At 30.6% G+C, this 18,379-nt stretch overlaps 1 protein-coding gene across 2 annotated transcripts in view; it reads right to left on the bottom strand.

Annotated features, from left to right (window-relative positions):
- Positions 1–18,152, bottom strand: part of dachs (unconventional myosin-IXb-like dachs) — a 40,258-nt gene extending 22,106 nt beyond the window's left edge. Inside the window, exon 1 of one of the 2 annotated variants that reach the window (XM_087414982.1) lies at positions 12,156–18,152. In XM_087414982.1, coding sequence (XP_087271108.1) covers positions 12,156–12,492 — 337 coding nt within the window. In that variant the 5' untranslated portion in view covers positions 12,493–18,152. The remainder of the gene's footprint in view (positions 1–12,155) is intronic. The other variant, XM_011067551.2, reaches the window with a different exon arrangement.
- Positions 18,153–18,379: the final 227 nt, after the last annotated feature.

The following is an 18,379-nucleotide window of genomic DNA, read 5'->3' as shown; positions in this document are numbered from 1 at the left end:
TATATTATTGAAGATATAATTATCTACATATATATCTCTAATATATGTATATATATATATATATATATACATATATATAATATAAGTATATTAATATATTGAAAATAGTTTCTATATTTTATTACACATGTTTATTTTTATAATATCCAAAAATAAAAGAAATAAAAGCATATTTAGAATATTTTTTTCTGAAAAGTAATTTCCAATATAATTGATTTTTTTTTTAATAATAATCACTGAATCTATTAAAAAATTATTAAGTGTAAGTAGATATTTCAGACTTGTGATACTCTAATTTATTATCAATTCAGTGCGTTAATATTTCAAATTATAAATATAAAATGTGTAAGGAAATCAAGAGTTAATATAAATAATTTAATTTACATTTTTTCTGGTTTGGAATAAAATATATGTGTTATAGGAAGTTAACAGAAATTGGAAGAATCTGATAGTTTAAGAATATATAATCCATGTACATTTACACTGAGTTGAAACGAATGAGATGAAAGGAGTATGGATTCGTTGCAGATTTGTGAGACCTTGAAGAAACTCATGGACCCATCCGTCACCAACTGACACCGGATCAGAAATGTTTTTATCTTCTTTTCGTCCTCTCTCTCTCTCTCTCTCTCTCTCTCTCTCTCTCTTCATTTCTGATCCGCTGTTCAGATTCCACACAATCAGCAGAAAGAAAAATTCTTGAAATGATCGCGCACAATCCAGATAATAAAAATTTTTAATTTAGGAATTTCTAAAGGTTAAAAATTTGACAAATCTAATTGCCAAGGAAGAAATAAATTCAAATGGTATTTTTTATTACAAATAAAAGATTTAGGAAGTATAAAAAAAATTTAAGTGTTTGCAATATTGTGTGCAAACGTATAAATACAATCGAACGTCGAACTTTTAAATAACGTTTTATGTTTTACATTTTATATTGTATTTTTTACATTTTATGTTTTTTAGTTTTATATGTTATATTTTACACTTTTTATGTTTTGCTTTTACCCTTACAGCACAAAAGTTGCAGCAACAATGCTGCAACATTGCAACAATATTTGTTGTAGCAATATTGCAGCGTTATTGCAGCGATATTGCTGCAATTTCTGTATTATATGGATAATATTTTTATGTTTTTAAATCCTCCATTTTTCTTACTTTTGCGTTTCTTATTTTCTCCTCTTTCTCTAGAAATTCATACCTTCCATTTTTGTTATTCATAAAAGATTCTGATTTCAAATGCTTTTGCCTTCTTTCCTTCTTTCTTCGAGATCTTCTTCTTGCCTTTTTTTAATCTTTTCTTGATACAGACATTATGCTGATCTCGTTCCACTACTTTCATTCCTGTTTCATCCTTCGTTTGTCTTCCTTCTTCGTCGTGTGTACAAAATAGTTCAATTGGATAGAAACAATATTCATTTATTATATAAACGCGAGCAATCAGGTATATAGTAATGATGACCGATTTAATTTTTTGAAAATGTTCATTGTTTTCTTATATTGTATCGATATATACACTTATATATCTGTAGGATAGTATAATGTGCAGAAACCGTACTATTGTTGATGGATAAAATTTAATTCATTTTACAATCTCTCAATGTCATTTCTTATTTAAACTTTCGTTACGATCCCATTATTTTTTTCAATGTAAAATAATTCTGTAAAAGTTTTCTTCTGCATTCTCTAGCTTTTTATTTCATTTAGTTTATACAAAGTATGAAAGTTAATTTCAGACTAACTTTTAAATTTATGTTTTATCCGAACGCGTTAACTTATATTTAAAAATTAGAGTTATGAAATGTTTTGGATTTAACTGCAATTTTTCAAACTTAACTAGAGGTTGCTGTGACATAATGACCTTCGGCTTTCCTTTACATGGCTAAAATCGGAAATCTGAGTGATCCATCATTCGATGTCATCCACGTGTCAGACACGCGGTACGATATAATTTGTTCGCCTCATTACATATTGAAAAGCTGTGAAACTCGACTGGCTGGTCTAGCTGATATTCAAGCATTATGCTGGTGACGAAGAGACATATCTCGAATCACTTATCGCGATACGAATGATCATCTGCCGTAACTCATCCATATTGAAAACACGCTATACTAAATTTATTTCTAATTTTAAACCATAAAGATATATTTAAATTTATTGATGTTCAAAGTTTTCAACATGGCAATTTTTTAATATCGAAATTTCTGAAAAAGTTTCTCTTGATTTTAATAATTTCTTACAAGTATAATTAAATAATAAAGCTATAAAATAAAGGATTATGTAGGATATAAATTACCTCGAGTTTAAAAATTATTGTAATAACAAATTAAAAAGATTACGTAAATTAAATTATTTTTACGTGTGATTACATAGTTAAAAAACGCATATGCTAACAATACATATTTTGGCTGCAGAATTGAGCTTTCCTCAGATTGTATAAATTTATATTAAACGTATTGAGTATCCTAGGATCAGAAATGTTCAAAAATCCACATAGTTATCTACCAGGACGAACCAACATTGTTCACAGAACGGCTGCTCGGCCAATCAACCAAAATTGGAGGAATCAATTGGAGATTCTACAATATATATGAATAGAGAATCTTATGATTACGTTAAAAAGATAAAGCAACATTTATTCTCCAGATGTCACAATTCACCGATGTAGTTCCAGATATCTAAATCGCATTAAATATGTTCGTCGATACGTTAATACAAGAATAAAATAATATGAAACGTCGTTAAAATAATTTTCACATTAGAATGATCAATCCGTTAAAATTACCTAGCTTACAAAGATTAGTATGTGATTGTGACGACTGCCAAGACACGACTGACGACAATGTGTTATATGTCAAAATCATGTGTCATGTGTTTTCCAAAGTTAAATTCTATTTATGATTGGTAAATAAGATTTATGAAGGCCGTATCGTTTTGTAAGTTAAGGCTGTTTTTTTTGTTTTTTAATATGAATCATTTCAGAAATTAAACGCTTGCCATAACACGGTTCCTCATCGAGAATCTTGACATTATCCCAATCAAAGTCGTGTTCAGATTGCATTCTATGATCGGTTATGACAGAACGAGTAGATGTGTTCCAGCGAATGTAATTGCAATGTTCTTTTATGCTCGTATTTAGTTGTCTACCTGTCTGACCGACATAAGACAAATTGCAATCTTTACACTCGATTTTATGTACTACGTTATTTTTTGTAGACTTGTCGTGGATCTTTTCGTGAAACTTTTATGAATTTATTTAGGTTATTTAAACTGAAGAAAGAAACTTTAAGATCTTTGTGTTGTTAAGTTGTTTAAATTTATCTATCTAAATGAGGGAATATGTGGTAAACCAAGAAGATTTAATCTCTTGGTTCTTGTTATTTGTCGAATTCTACATAGCTGCTCATCTTTCAGACAGGTTTTTTATTCATTAGATTAATAGTTTCCAAAATAAAAGGTAGAGAATAGTCATAGAATCGTAATTATATAGGATAGATTTTTCTTATGCTGTTTTGGATTGGAAAGTAATAACGCTCTGTCCATCATGCCAATAATGAAATAAATATTGCTTTATCTTTTTAACATGATCGTAAGATTCTCTATTCATGTATAGAATCTCCAATTGTTTCCTTCACACGTCCGAGCAGCTTCTGTAAGCAATATTTGTTCAACCTGGTAGATAACTATGTGAATTTTTGAATATTTCTAATCACTGGACACTCAATGCGTTTAATAGAAATTTATACAACTGAAGAAGGCTCAACTCTGCAGCCGAACATGTATTGTTAGCATATGTGCGTTTTTTAACTATGTAATCACACGTAAGAATAATTTAATTTATGTAATCTTTTTAATTTTATTATTACAATAATTTTTAAGTTTTACGTAATAATATATTTATTATGATATTTTAAGAAATATTTTTATATTCAGACTCTCATTCGCCCTTTAAACTTTCTACTTATTATTTATACTGAGAGTCCTGTCCTTTTGATAATTTATAAATTACCTCATTAGAAAAAAATCTAATCAGGCTATTCAACTTTCTGCTACATAATAGCGATAAATTAGGCTTTTAAAATTTTAAAATTATAAGATGTATCATCGGATTTATTAATTTTTGCATTAGATACTATATGATCTCAACTTTATATGTAAAAATAAAAGGCATATTTATAATAGTAAACAATAGAGATTTTTAAACGTCAGATAAAAGATAAATGAGGGACTAAAATAAAATTGAAAAAGAGATCATCCTAGTGAGCATCATATCTGATTACAGAAATGATTGGAATTTTTATATCAAGAAACATGGTGACAGGACACGTTATTAATATTACGACGAACGTACTTCAGAATACATTGAGGCTTATCTGTGGCCTCCTGTGCTTCTTCCAAAGACACGCAGCCGCATGCTTTAAGTTCCAACATGGGTACACGGCTTATCTCGTCTCGGAGAAGGAGCTACGGCGGCCATAGTAGAAAATGAGATTCGCATAACCAACATCGATGTGCTTCTATGGATAGAATAAATGGTAGTAGGATCCGGTGCAGTTAACTGAATGATTCCTAGCGACACATTATTTGCGTAGCAAATATGACATTATGAAGCGATTTAGAGCAAAAGAGAAGAGGATGAGATTCTTTTGTGGCCCTTGTCAAAAAAGATTCAAATTATGTGGCTATTTAAAAAGATTTAAAAAAGCTATCTAAAAAGATCCCCACGTATTAAAAAAAATCATTATAAAATCAAGATGACATAAAATAGAAGTCGTTTTAAAAAATATCAGAAAGATATTATTTGATACATTTTTGATAATGATTTTCTAATAAATTTTTGACATAATTTTATTTTTTAGTTTTAAGTTATTTTAAAAGACCACTTAAAGATTTTCAGTTAAAAGATCATTTAAAAATCATTATCAAGAATTTTATAAATTAATTATCAAAAATATTCGAATGACATAATAATTTCTTCTATAAAATGACTTCTATTTGTTATAACTTGATATTACGTTTTACGTTCCATCTGAATTATATATTGTATAGAAAACTTTAAAGAAACAAGATGGATTTGGACATGGAAAATAACAGAAATGGTGTTAATGATAAAAGTAGAACGCGTAGAGGTTGAAGTAATGAAGCTTTTTGTAATCAAGCATGATTGGCTGACTTTTCACGACTCTTATGCGTAAAAATATTCCCTGTGTGTATGTATTATATGTATAGCTCTACTTTTAGTACGCTACGCAACAATAGCCACGGGTTTTAGAGACACTTTTACCGGGCAATGCAACACGGTACTTTTCGTAACACACAACTACGAAGGCTACTGCGAAAACTTATGGCGACTCACGAGCGTTTATTTGAAGGAGAGTAAAGAAAACAAGTTCAGAGTTACAGTGTGCGTGGTAGAAAAATGATGATGAAAATTAAGTTTTTAACAATGCTGTGCTGCAATTATTGTTTTATAAACAACTGATTTGTGTGCTTCATGCGTTGTTTAATTAATGTTAGATATTTTGTCTTTAATTTTTTCTTAAATATGTTTTTAAATAAATAATAACTACAAAAATATTTTTTTCAAATAGAATATTCTTTACCTTGACTTTAATTTTTTATAACAAATTTTTATAATTCAATTTATAATTTTACTTATCAACTCGAAATCAAGCTCAAGATTTTTTAGGAAGTTTGAAGTCTGATTTATGGTTGCAATAGATTATTATTCTGTTTCAAATTAGGTATTAATATTGAGAATGAGAGAGAGAGAGAGAGAGAGAGAGATTGGTACACGCAACGTACAAAAGCGATTGGCGTGTAATAGAGAAACGCGTCACGTTCTCATAGCACGTCTTATTGCTTCTAAGTAAGTAGATTGCTGACTCCGCAAATGGTGCTGATTCTTAACTGCTGTTGCACAGATATAAATTATTATTGCAATGTTGTATATTTGCTACGTTGTTTTATGGTTTCCGAGAATTATATCAAAATTACTCAGAATTTTGATTTGTCTAAAATATATAACAAACAAATCTTATGGATTAAAAAACTTAGTGGACTGTTTTCCAAAAAAGAATACCTGCTGTTGACTGAATAAGATTTTGCATGGAACCTCAAATAATACCTGCTAATGATTGCTGATTGCTGTATACGATTAACTTTATAAAAAGTAACCGTGAACTCTGATTTATTTAAATTGAATTAATAAAACTAAATTTAGCTCAAGATAAAACTGTAATTATGGAAAATTAGATGAATCAATCTAATATACTGAAATAATTTAATGATATTTTAAATTATCTGTATAAAAAATTTTAAGATTTTTTTGTTTGTCTGTGAATAGATTGTTGATAATCTTAATTATTGTATTATATCTATACATTTTTCAGGACCACTGTCTTTTCTTTTATTATTTACTCGTATCACTGTGTGATCGCTGATATTTCGTTATTGCACTAACAAGATATTTTTTTTTATTAAAGTGACAAGTTGCATAATGATAAACTTTTAGACATCTGAATATAAATTGTAAAACTGCCTTTTTTAATATAAAATCTCTTCTGCTATTTTTGTTATTTTGTTTTAAATAATATTATAGTGATATAAAAATTAACATAAAATATTTATAATACATGATTGGGGAAAATCACTGAAATTACTAATTTAAAGAATTTTGTTTAATATCCGTTCTATCAAGAGAGATGTTAAATCGAGTTTTTTTCAAAATATATATTATTGAAGATTTAACATTTTGAAAATATATATTATTAATTGGCAATTTTAGCATAAAATATTTCCAATCATTTTTATTTGATGTGTAAATAAAACTGCCAAATATCTGTTAAAAATGTATATTTTATTTTTCCTATTCTTTATGTACGTTTAAAAATAACAGCTGATTAATTGCAGCAAAGCTCATCATGTGAAGATATCCTATAAATGTTGTACAAATTGAAAAGAGAGAGAGAGAGAGGGAGGGAGAGAAGAAGATAATACAATTAGATTTGTATTCCTAAAATTACCGAAAGAAACTAATACATAAACATTTATCGAAACATCAAAAAATGGGAAAATTAAAATAGTATTTCGTGCTATTGTCATATTTTTGCTATTATTTTTTGTTATAATTATTTTAATTAGTACTACAGCACAAAGTACCTATAGATACTCGAAAGTTCTTAGCATCCAATAATATCGCGCCGACACTTCGTATCGTTGTACGTCTCGACAGGAAATAAATCCAGCGATGGGCGGGCGCGATCGATCATTTGTGCTAATTAATTCATCCGTCAATTAGTTAAGTGAACATGAGTGAGCGTGCGTGCATGTGCGTGCATGCGTCTTCACGTCGACGGGTGCGCAAAAAAAGGGTGCCTGTGGGGAGGTAATGAAGGGATGAAGAGCCACCGTTTCTCTGGGAATTTAATTAAACCGAGTGGAGACGAGAATAAGACGATACAGTACGTCGCGCGCTTGCAAGAAGTTCGCGCCGAGACTTGTTCTTTCAACTTGCTTCGATAATGATTTTCTCGCCTCTACTCGCATTAGCACGTACGTGTACATATGTCTGCTTTATGTATGTAAATTTGTATGCTCGTAAGATAATACTTGAATCAGATAAAGTGTGGAAGTTTCTATTTAGAAACAAAATTATGACACATATTTAATTATAATAATTTTAATTGCGTGTATATGTAAAATATCTGTGCTGGTTACGTTGAATCTGGCTGCATAGCGCCATTGCGTTTTCTATTCGCGGCGGAGTTGTAAATATATGAGAGAGACACTCGCTGGAGCTGTTAACATAAATTTGCATCAGGACCCGGTGCGGTTTTTGCGAGGCCTGCTGTGTTACTAGCAAAAAGAAGGCGTGCCGGTTTCATAGACGAAGTTAAATTGGTAGACTTAAGATACCTCCCCCCCTTCCAGACTCAGAAAAGCTAAATACCTGCCATCTATGATCGATAGATTTATGCATCTCAGTATTTTTTAAATTCGAATAAGATCGAATATGGTACAATATAATATTTCAAGTATAGTATAAATAATTTCTAAAGATTTTTTTATATTTGTATTTTTATTTTTTATTATGCCCTTTATTTTCTATTTATTTACAATTTTTTTTCCCTTCGAAATTCACATATAATTTAAAAAATATAAAATTAAAAATGATAGAATCTCTGTTCTTGAAAAAAATCTCTTAAATCTTGAGTCTCAAGAATATGCTTTGCTGACAAGTGTTGTGAAATATGTACATACACTTATGCATACAAATAAGTGACGATAATTCAGTTTGATTGCATATAATTATCAAACCATGTAATTGTTAATTCTTGTACCATTATTAACCACCAGTAATTAATGCACTGTTAAAGTTTCTTGGAATTCTTGTTTCTCACGCGATGCCACGATTGATTAGGATATCTTCGCGCTCAAGAGGTGGTTGAGAATAAGTTCTGTGGGAAAAGTCTGTAGAAAGAAAAAAGAACATTTTTCTATAAAGAAACAATACATAAAACTATACAGATGATGCAATATATTTTAATATGTTTCATAAAATCTCTAGATCATCTTAAAGTGAATAATACCATGGCTTATATGACGCCGTGGTATTATTTTTTAAAAGATATGATATACGAGTACAACATGTAATCTCAAAAAATTCTAAAAATAAAAATACATAATGCTCTACTTCTCGAAAAAGTAAAAGTTCTTGAGAAAATGATCTTTTCCAAAATAGAAATAATGTGCACCATTATACAACGTTTATCTGGTAGAACCAATCGATACACCTTGCGGACCTTTTCACACCGCATGTTTTATTTATCGAATGCATCGAAGCGGCGCGACGAAGACCGAAAGGAAGGTGGTACATACGTACGCAGTGATTTATGGGGGCAACACCTGACGGCATTTTGTTCGCTTTTGCATCAGCAGCGTTGTTACGTTGGCAGGCAGTTCCGCCCTTTTTTGCCTCCTTCCTCCTCCTCGCCCCATTAGTAATGCCTCGGTCATTACGTACCCCCAGTCGATTCCCCGCGGCTAATAAATCCCGATAAAATTTCCAATCCCCACTCTTTATCTCCCCATGGAGTAGATGAATAACCGAGTAATTAGGTCACAACTGTTTCTAATATTTTCTATCATTTGTATTGAAATCATATCGACATTTCTTGACAATTTAAAAAAAGTTTTGAAACTCAGGAACGAAGGATTGATATAATTTCAAAATTTAATTTATTTTCAAATTTTATTTTTAAATCAGATTAATATACGTTCTATTACATTTTGTTGCAAAATCTTTATATGAAATGTTAAATTGATCATTTGTTAAGATTTAGAAATATTAAGTTATTCATTTTGATTTCAAATATTTTTAATTAGTATTATAACTTTTGAAATAGACTAATACTGATTTCCTATAATTCTGTGAATGAATTTCTCTCTTAATCCTTGATTATTCTCTAATGTACATCATTAATCGGATTTTCCGATGTACATTACTGTTGATCTATATAGGTAACATATAATACAAATCAATAAATAACTTTCTTTGAATAAATAGTCAAAAGAATAATGGTTAGACAAGTAAAGAATTAATTGCAATATTTTTATTAATGTGTTAGTTTCTTTTGCGACGAAAGATGGTCGTAAACCGTCACCGGAAACGAAGAGCTTCATCTTATAATTAAATAGTACATAAAATCTTTTATCTCTCTCTTGGAAAAGAATAACAACTAAACGTAGCTATTGACGGCCGCCAGCTAATTCAAGAATCAAATTATGAGAAGGGACAAAAAATAAAAAAATTTTTTTAATTACGACGAGTTAATTTAATTAAAAAATAACAAATGGCAAAGAACGTAAGAATAAATCAAAACTGAATAGGAAAAAAAGCTAATAAGAGCAAAACGCGGATGTTGGCGCGTAATATATTGTAGATATTATTATATTCACATAATATTTAATCGCAATAAATTACATAAATAAAAGCGCAAACGTTTTGATCACAATTCGGGTCTTCCTCAATATATGTGTCGAATATATATAATATTGAATTATAACGGCAAGAAAAATAATAGTTGGCTTAATTACATTAAATTATTAAAATATGCGAATGTTATTTAAGAAATTCAGAAATTTATAAATTAAATTATTTCGTGCAAATATTATTCTGAGAGCGAAAGCATGATTTAGCGATTGGCCTAATTCTCAGTAATCAAGGGATGTAAGATCGTTGAATTGAAATAGATTGTAAATTATACGAGATCATCTGATACTGATTATAGTATTAAACCACTATTATCGAGTCATAGCATATTGTAAACCGGTATGTGCAACGGTTTACATGCGCCGGTCATGTATTTAGCAATTAATCGCCAATTCCTGCCTCGTGCTCGTGTTCTTACATAGATATACTAAACGATAATATGGCGCAGCTCTTGCGATGTTTACGAGATTGTATTTATGAATTTCAAAACGCTTTAAATTAGTAATAAGTTTTTTTTTTACGTTTATTAGATTTTTTTACAATTTGCGTCGAAATTTAAAACGTGATTAGTATTGTATTATTAAGGTTTCAAGAGATAACAATTTATTGAGATTTATCTAATATTAATTTTGGACTAAATCCATTATTAGCGTAAAGATAGACTTAGCAGTGCATTCACATAATTCGTACTGATTCGATCATAATGAACCCTATTATAGGGTCCATCGGTTAATTAGATTGCACGTTGATTTATTACGATCGCGAGGTATCTGCCAGTTCTGGATGCGAGGCTAAGAGCAAGCTATACCTCGTTGCATCTGCATCTGCATACATGCCGGCTGACTCGCGCATATGTTGTGCATTCAGAATACTTTTCGATTGTTTGAAAAGAATTTATTCAGTGCTCACTCTTGGATCACTCTATGATCTATAGATTCTCGTGAGTGTCGACTCTCGATGATGATTCAAAAAGATATTAACATCCAGTCCTTTTTCCACATGTACAGTGTCATGCAACGTAAATGCAACCGATGTATTTTTCTTCCTAAAGAAAATTGATAGTTCTGTTTTTATCTTTCAACAATGATTTACTATCCCAGAAAATTATAAATATTTTTAGTACAATTTTTAGTTTCAGTTAATTAATTAAATAATCGATATCGCTTAAAGAAGCGAGCGTAGTACTTTAAATAATAAATGATTTTTTTTCGTGTCGAAATAAATTTAAAAAGAATTGTTTCTAAAAAAACAAATTTTGGATATTTATGAAATAACGTCGGTGCATTTAATTGGAGGGACGACTAGTACTTTTGTAGGATACTGTACATCATCCCTCATCCTTCGGTAGATCGCCACGATGCTTACGGGCTGCATCCTTTATCGGAACGCGAGTACAAGGAACGGCAGCGAGCGTGCAGCTCGTATCCTTGTATGTATATAATGCCCGAGACGCTCCGCAATGCGATTTGTAGAGGAGAAATGGAGCAAGTTGCATGAGGAAAGTTGCGCCCCGGGAGAAAGAGAGGCGACGGCGAGAGTTATCCCGCGCGTGTAAACAAACGAAATAGACGGAATAATCTGCGAAAGCACGGCGCGAGTGGCTCCGTTTCCCAACTTCCTAAGATAATGCAGTCGTTGTTGATCTCGGCGAGAGAACGTGGCAATCTTAATAACCTCTCTCGTACAAAGTACCTCAGAAAGCTTAATAAGAAGGCGTGAAAATTCAAGAATTATATATAAAAGGAGATATATTATTTATGAGAAAAAGATAAAATTCTATAGATACACAAATTTTGAAATAAATTAATGTGCTATTAACGTTTTTCAAATATGTCAAGATACAGTATAACTTTTTTTTTCATTTGTATCATAAAAAATTATTACACATATATGTATACGGAAAGAATTTTTTGCTAAAAGATCTAAAATTTTGCCGCATATAAATTTGAAAATATTTCGTTGGACTATCAAAATAACAAGATTCCCTACAAGATTATTTTCAGATCTGTTCCCAACAAAATTTTAAATCTTTCAGCAAAAATGTTCTTTTCGTAATAGTATCCAATGAAGGAGTGGAAAGAGGATATTAAAAAATCAACTCTCATTTAATTCCTACGTAAAGAAGCTTAACTTCTATATGAAGATCTTCTTAAACACTTACCTGAATAAAGTTTGGATCTCTCTAGTAGCCATGCTTGAAGAGCTAGACGCTCTCGATGCCTGCAGAAGAACTCGGGCCGGATGCCGTGCCTCTTCAGGAACTCATCGCATCTGCGAAGCGCCGCCAGCGCCTTGGCAGCCTCGATTTCGTCCACGTCTGCAATGAGAGCGTTGGAGGATCTCGCCTCGTAGGTTTCGTCAGGCAGCAGCATACCCACTTCCGCGGGGAAATCTCTTCCAGGTCGATTGAAAAGACCTTGAATCCTGATGGAGTCTTTCTTGCTGCACTTGCCACCGTAAGTCCCGCTCCTCTGACTTTCAACTCGTCCCAGGCACATATTAGCTCCGTAAGAAGCCTCAACGTTCCCTCGGGATTTTTCTGTCCTCGCGATTAACACGAGGATTCATTTTCGTTACGCTTCAGTCATGGTCGATTTAATTGGCTAGAATTTTTTTAAAAGATATTTTTTATAAGATACTTCAAATCGTGTCTTCTGATTTGATATTACAATCCATTCTCAATCAAGTATATTCTATTGTTCTATTTAATTTAACATACAAAATTGTGCTTTTTAAAGATTGAGCGATTTGAATTTTTGAATGGATCTTTTACAAAATTATTTATGAAGTATATTTATGAGATATATTTACAAAATTTTTATATAATTTTATGTGTATTATTTAAATCTAAATAAATGTTAATTGATGGAAACTGAAGCGAAAAGTTATTGATTCTTTTGTTTATTACAACGAATTTATCTTTTTCCATTTTCTTTTCTTTACAATTTTCTTTTTTCTTTTACACATAAAATTCTTCATCTTCACTTTTATTTAATTTTTGTTTAAATGAAATAGAACACGATCTATCATTTCACAACAATCAATCATACAGAATTCAGTAGGTTAATCATTTTGTTGAATACTTCCTCGCTAAAAATAACATTTTCTTACGTGTATAAATACTTTTTTCTGTTTCATTCCGTATTTTTTCTTTTTCTAGAGATAAATTTACTTAACAATTTATCGTCTATTCATATTATTTAATGTATGTTTGCACGTTTATCTGCATATAAATCAATATCATAATTATTGATCATGCTTAAAGATCGACCAGTTGATTGCCTCCTCATGCAGCTTGGTGACTTTTTCCGATATGTTCGTATTTGGTCACGCGAGACATCCTCAGTAAACGATCTTACTGCTCCTCAAGATTTCGATCTTGAATAGTGATAAGTAGCTTTGATATTCTCGTCAAGGAGGTATCGATACTTCAAATTGTTGTTTTCCTGGCTCAAGTGCCTTGTAGTGTTAGATATCCGTTTGCTTGAACGAGATATCGAACAGGGAAGTTCTTAGAGTTCTGTTATCCAATCGTAGATTCTATCATGGGCATTATATTATCTATTCAGTCAGTGTGACGACAGGATGTCACATACCGTTGATATAATGATAATCTATTATTAAGATTGAAGATTAAAAAGATAAATTTTTTAGACATTCTATTTTTATTATAAAAGATATTAATAAAAAACATGTCAGAAACTGAAATGCGCTTTCTTAATAAGGAATGTGATAATTAATTCGAACTAGAAGAACCTTCTATAAAATTTTCGAGCGTGTTGAGGTGATTTACTTTACTACATTTATTTGTACAGAAATGTATCCAGAAATGTAATTTTAAATCTTTTTTTAATATTTTTCTTAAATAAGTTGGCTGTAAGTAGCTTAAAAATTAATTATGTGATTAAAGTTATAAAAATTTGAAACATTTACTAAGAGTCGTGTATTTGCGGATTGATTAAAATTATGTCACCTGTGGAATTTACGCTAGATTGTTAGGAGTATAGGAGACGATGGCCATTTAATGGTACCATTTCCATTTTAGAGCCAACAATGACGTAATGACGATACCGCAAACCACTATGGTCATCATGATTATCATGCATTTTCGTGGCGCCATTGATGTTCGATCGAGCTGTGTCAATTTCTGCATTTTATTGATACTAATATTTTACTTGTCTAAAAAAGATACTGTTCAAAGTTTTACTTTTTTCTTTTTTCCACTTTGTATTTATGTAATAATTACAATTTAATTGCAAATAAATTTTAATTATTTTATTAAGATATTTAAAAATAATAAACACATTATTATATATATATATATACATATATACAGGATATTCCATTTTAAAAGATCCACTCAAATATCTCGGAAACACTGCATTAAATCACAAAATGTTTCAGACAAAAGTTTTTTTTTTTAACTTCGAGGGGGATATAAGAGGTATCATTTGTTTGATGACTTTGGGTGATGTTGTCAAGATTAAAACAAGGTCACATTGAATTTTTTAAATGGAACTTGCAATTTTTTATTGTATATTCTTGTAGCTTATTTTGAGAGTTTTTCAAAACATTATAATAAAATATTTTTTCATTAAGTATTTTGCGAGTTATAGGATTTGAAAGTTACAGATCGCCGGCATTAACATTATCCAAGATGTCCGATCGATGGCTAAAACTTCTTGAATGTTGTTCAGGATTATGATCTGAATAACATTTGTCAAGATCAAGACCATTGGAGGTTGTACCTTTTATTTTCCTTTTTACGTAGAAATGAATTTTTAGTGGAACACTCTGTATAATAATTTGATATTATCATCTTTTTTGTATACGTTTTTTATTTAACATATGATATTATATTAGGAACATTTAAATAGATGTATATTTTTTATTTGTATGTTTTATATAAATAATATATCAATATATCAACAAATATTTTAATATTTTATTCTTTGAAAAACTGTACAATTGAAATTACAATATTGTTAATCTTTTCTGTTGTATATAATATTTCAAACAATATTATATTCAAAACAAAACAATAATTTTGTCGAATACAGAAATCTTATTATATTACGCCATTCACGTATATCCACATAAAAATTATATATTTTTATTTTTTAAAATGAATTAATTTTGTAATGAATTTTGTCTATTTTATTATGTTACTAAAGAATAGATTTACGATAGAAGCAATTTATGAGGTCTTTTTTGAAATTTTCAATAAACAAGTGAAATGCCGTTGACATAATTGCTAAAATGTAAAGTGAGTGATATTAATTAATTAATAATATCACGCGGTCGATTTGACAACGAAAGAATTGCGACAACTGAGCGGTAGTGATTGGACAACATGTAAACTCGTCGAGCCGTAATTAATCGCGCTTAATCGCCAATAAACCTTACAGTCGCTGACAGATTTGGCTTGGATACATTCGCTCATAAAACCTTTACATACGAGCAATACATTGAAGTATTCATACTTTGTTTATATTATTTATTATCGTCATTCTATGATATAATTATTTGTTTAAATGCACAGTTTTAATGTAAAGCAATATCGGTGCATTAACAGCAGATTCTTTTACGTTATCTTTTTCTAAAATGTGTCAGTTCTAAAATTCTTTTCCTACACTAATCTCCTACTAGATATTATCTATATAATCGTACGACTATGTTTAAAAGAGAAAAATAGAGCGCTGACAAGAAATTAATATGATTAAGAATGTAAGTATAAGTGATAATTTATAATAATTAATTGGAGTAGGTTCAATCTCAATTGTAGAACAGAGTTTTTACTGTAACTCAAAAGCGATTACTATGTATTATTAGGAAAACTTGTAACTGCGAATTTGTGCAAGATTTTTGTCACTATTTATGTACTTGTGAAGATAAGACATGAGGAAAAAGGAGAGTAAAAGAGTACAACATCGTGCATTTAAGAACGTTCATATAACTCGGCTTTTAGCCGGCGTACGCATTTAAAAAGGATGCGTATGTTCAACGTACAAGTGCGAGTGAGCCTGTGATTAGGGGCCCACTTGAGGCCCCCGAGGCCTCACAACCGCCCACTACGCGTTCAGGGGGAAGGGGAGACAGATCTCAAACTCCCTCGCTTGCGTCTGCAGAACGCGTGGGAACGTATCGGCTCGTCTATCATTCCGTTCTTCCTCCCAACGCTATATTGCTCGAAAGGAGATAAAGGGAGGAAAGAGTACATATACCCCTGCGCAAGAATTATACCCTTTCCAATGACGTCTTAAACGTTTCAATAATAAAAGTTATTATTATCTTATTATTATAAAAATATATAATAAAACGATTATTATTTTTATTATCATTATTATTGCTGTTCATGGATGTACTTTTATTTAACTCAAGAGTAGTCGTTATTTTTTTTTTACGCAAACAACCACTTGAGATGTTTTTTACACTTCAATTAAAAATTGGAATTATTAAAAGCATATTGTATACTATTGATTGTTTTCCGAATTATTACTGTAAATTTTGTTTTGAAATATTTTTCGCCATCATATTTTTATTGTCTCATATTTAAACGATCAATTAAAAAAAAATTAATTAAAATTGATGCATAACAACAGAAAATACAAAAGAAAATGTCGAGTTAGAAATATCCGTTATGTATGCACAGGGATTATTTTGGGTGTACTGAGTTAACGTTCACATTTTCATGATTAAGGTGTAAGAAAAAAGGCATAGATATCACACTAATTAGCCTCTGCGGAACCAACCAGTCACTATCAGAATTAAAGGTCTGAATAAGACCGTATTTGTCGAAGTTGTATCTCCGAAACTATTGGTCCTAAAAATAAGAACCAAACGTCAAATTCAAGGAGACATTAGCTATTAAGGGATCAGAAAGGGTCGTTGTCCTATTATTTTTCCAAATATACCGTTTTTACACAAGTTGTGACCATAATTTTCGGTAAAAAAATCATCGCAGAAAACTTTTTCTTCAAACAACTATATCTTGCACAAAAATTGACGGAGAAAGAAGAAAAAAAGTATTTAGGAAATTTTATTCATCGTATGAGATTTAATAAAAAAAGATTTTGTAGGGAATTCAGCAACCTTCAATTTTCATAAGAAGTATTTTGTACATAATTAGTCAGATCTAAAATATTTACAAAAAATGTGAAAAATCGCTTTATTCTGAAATGACCAAAAATACAACATTCTTTAAAAAATTCTATCACGGAAAGTATTGATCGTATGCCATTCGATAAAAAATGAAATTGTTCGTAATTTTATCAGCTTTCTTTTTGATAAAAGAAATACTTTCTGAAATATTTTTGAAAAACCGCATTTTTTATCAGTTTTTTGAAATTGGAAAGTTTTCCAAGTTTTCCATTGACTTTTAGTATGTTGCATAATACATCATTTCGAACAACTTCCCGCAAACAAATCTTTTATAACAATTTTGTCTCCAAAACGCAAAAAAAATTTAATTTTTCTAGACTGTTATGGTTTAATGTATTTATAATAAAAAATTGAAGAAATGGAGCAATTTTCAAAAAACATTCCCACTTGGAGATATCTAACTGTTTTTGCAAATTTCGGAGATTATACGGAGGTACACCATGCAGCATCTTCGCGTGACCTATGATCCCGCATGCAGAACGATCATCGTATTTTGGTGGACCAGTGGGGGTGATGCTAAGTAATAGCAACGTAACATCGGCACGTCATTATCATTGAGTACATGTGTATGCGTTTTGCGATTATGTGTTGTGCGTGTGTTCGCAACGCACGCCCGACACTTTCGAGCACGCCTCGCGTTCTTTTTGCTCCATCATAATACACGCGTGGTGCTCGTATTGTACCCCGTTAGCTCTGCGGTTACCTCTCACGTTGTGGGTGTTCATAATGCACCGGCACCGCAGGCCGTTTGCCGTTATCGCGAGAGATTTTGATGATAGGCCATTGCGACATCTGGAGTGCTCTCGGCAAATTTGGAGATTGCTCAGATTTCGTATCAACACGTGCGCATGATGTACGTACAACGATACAGGATGCCTTAAACGTCTCTTTTATTATTTATTATTAATTTTGATTATTAAATATATTCGTAATTAAGTCTTCTGCATAAATTTGGTTATGAATGATTATAGTGATAACAAAAAATAGGGCTTCGGGCTGCAAAATTAAAAAAAAAGAAGGAAAAGGTTATTTAAAATTTTGGTAATAATTGTCTTCCATATTTCTTCTAACAAAAACTAATTGAATGTAATATTTTTTGATAAACTTTTTTTATGTCAAGTTAAATATTCATAGAATTCTTAAATTACAGTGTTAATTTATTAATTAAACTGTTGGCCAAATCAGGAATTTGGAATAACTTTCGAGAGGACTGTCACAGTAAAG

This window comes from Acromyrmex echinatior, chromosome 17, assembly GCF_024713525.1.
Source record: "Acromyrmex echinatior isolate Ae372 chromosome 17, ASM2471352v2, whole genome shotgun sequence".
Classification (NCBI taxonomy): domain Eukaryota; kingdom Metazoa; phylum Arthropoda; class Insecta; order Hymenoptera; family Formicidae; genus Acromyrmex; species Acromyrmex echinatior.
Note: the sequence above shows the minus strand (reverse complement) of the source record. Positions and strands in the feature narration are given on the sequence as shown.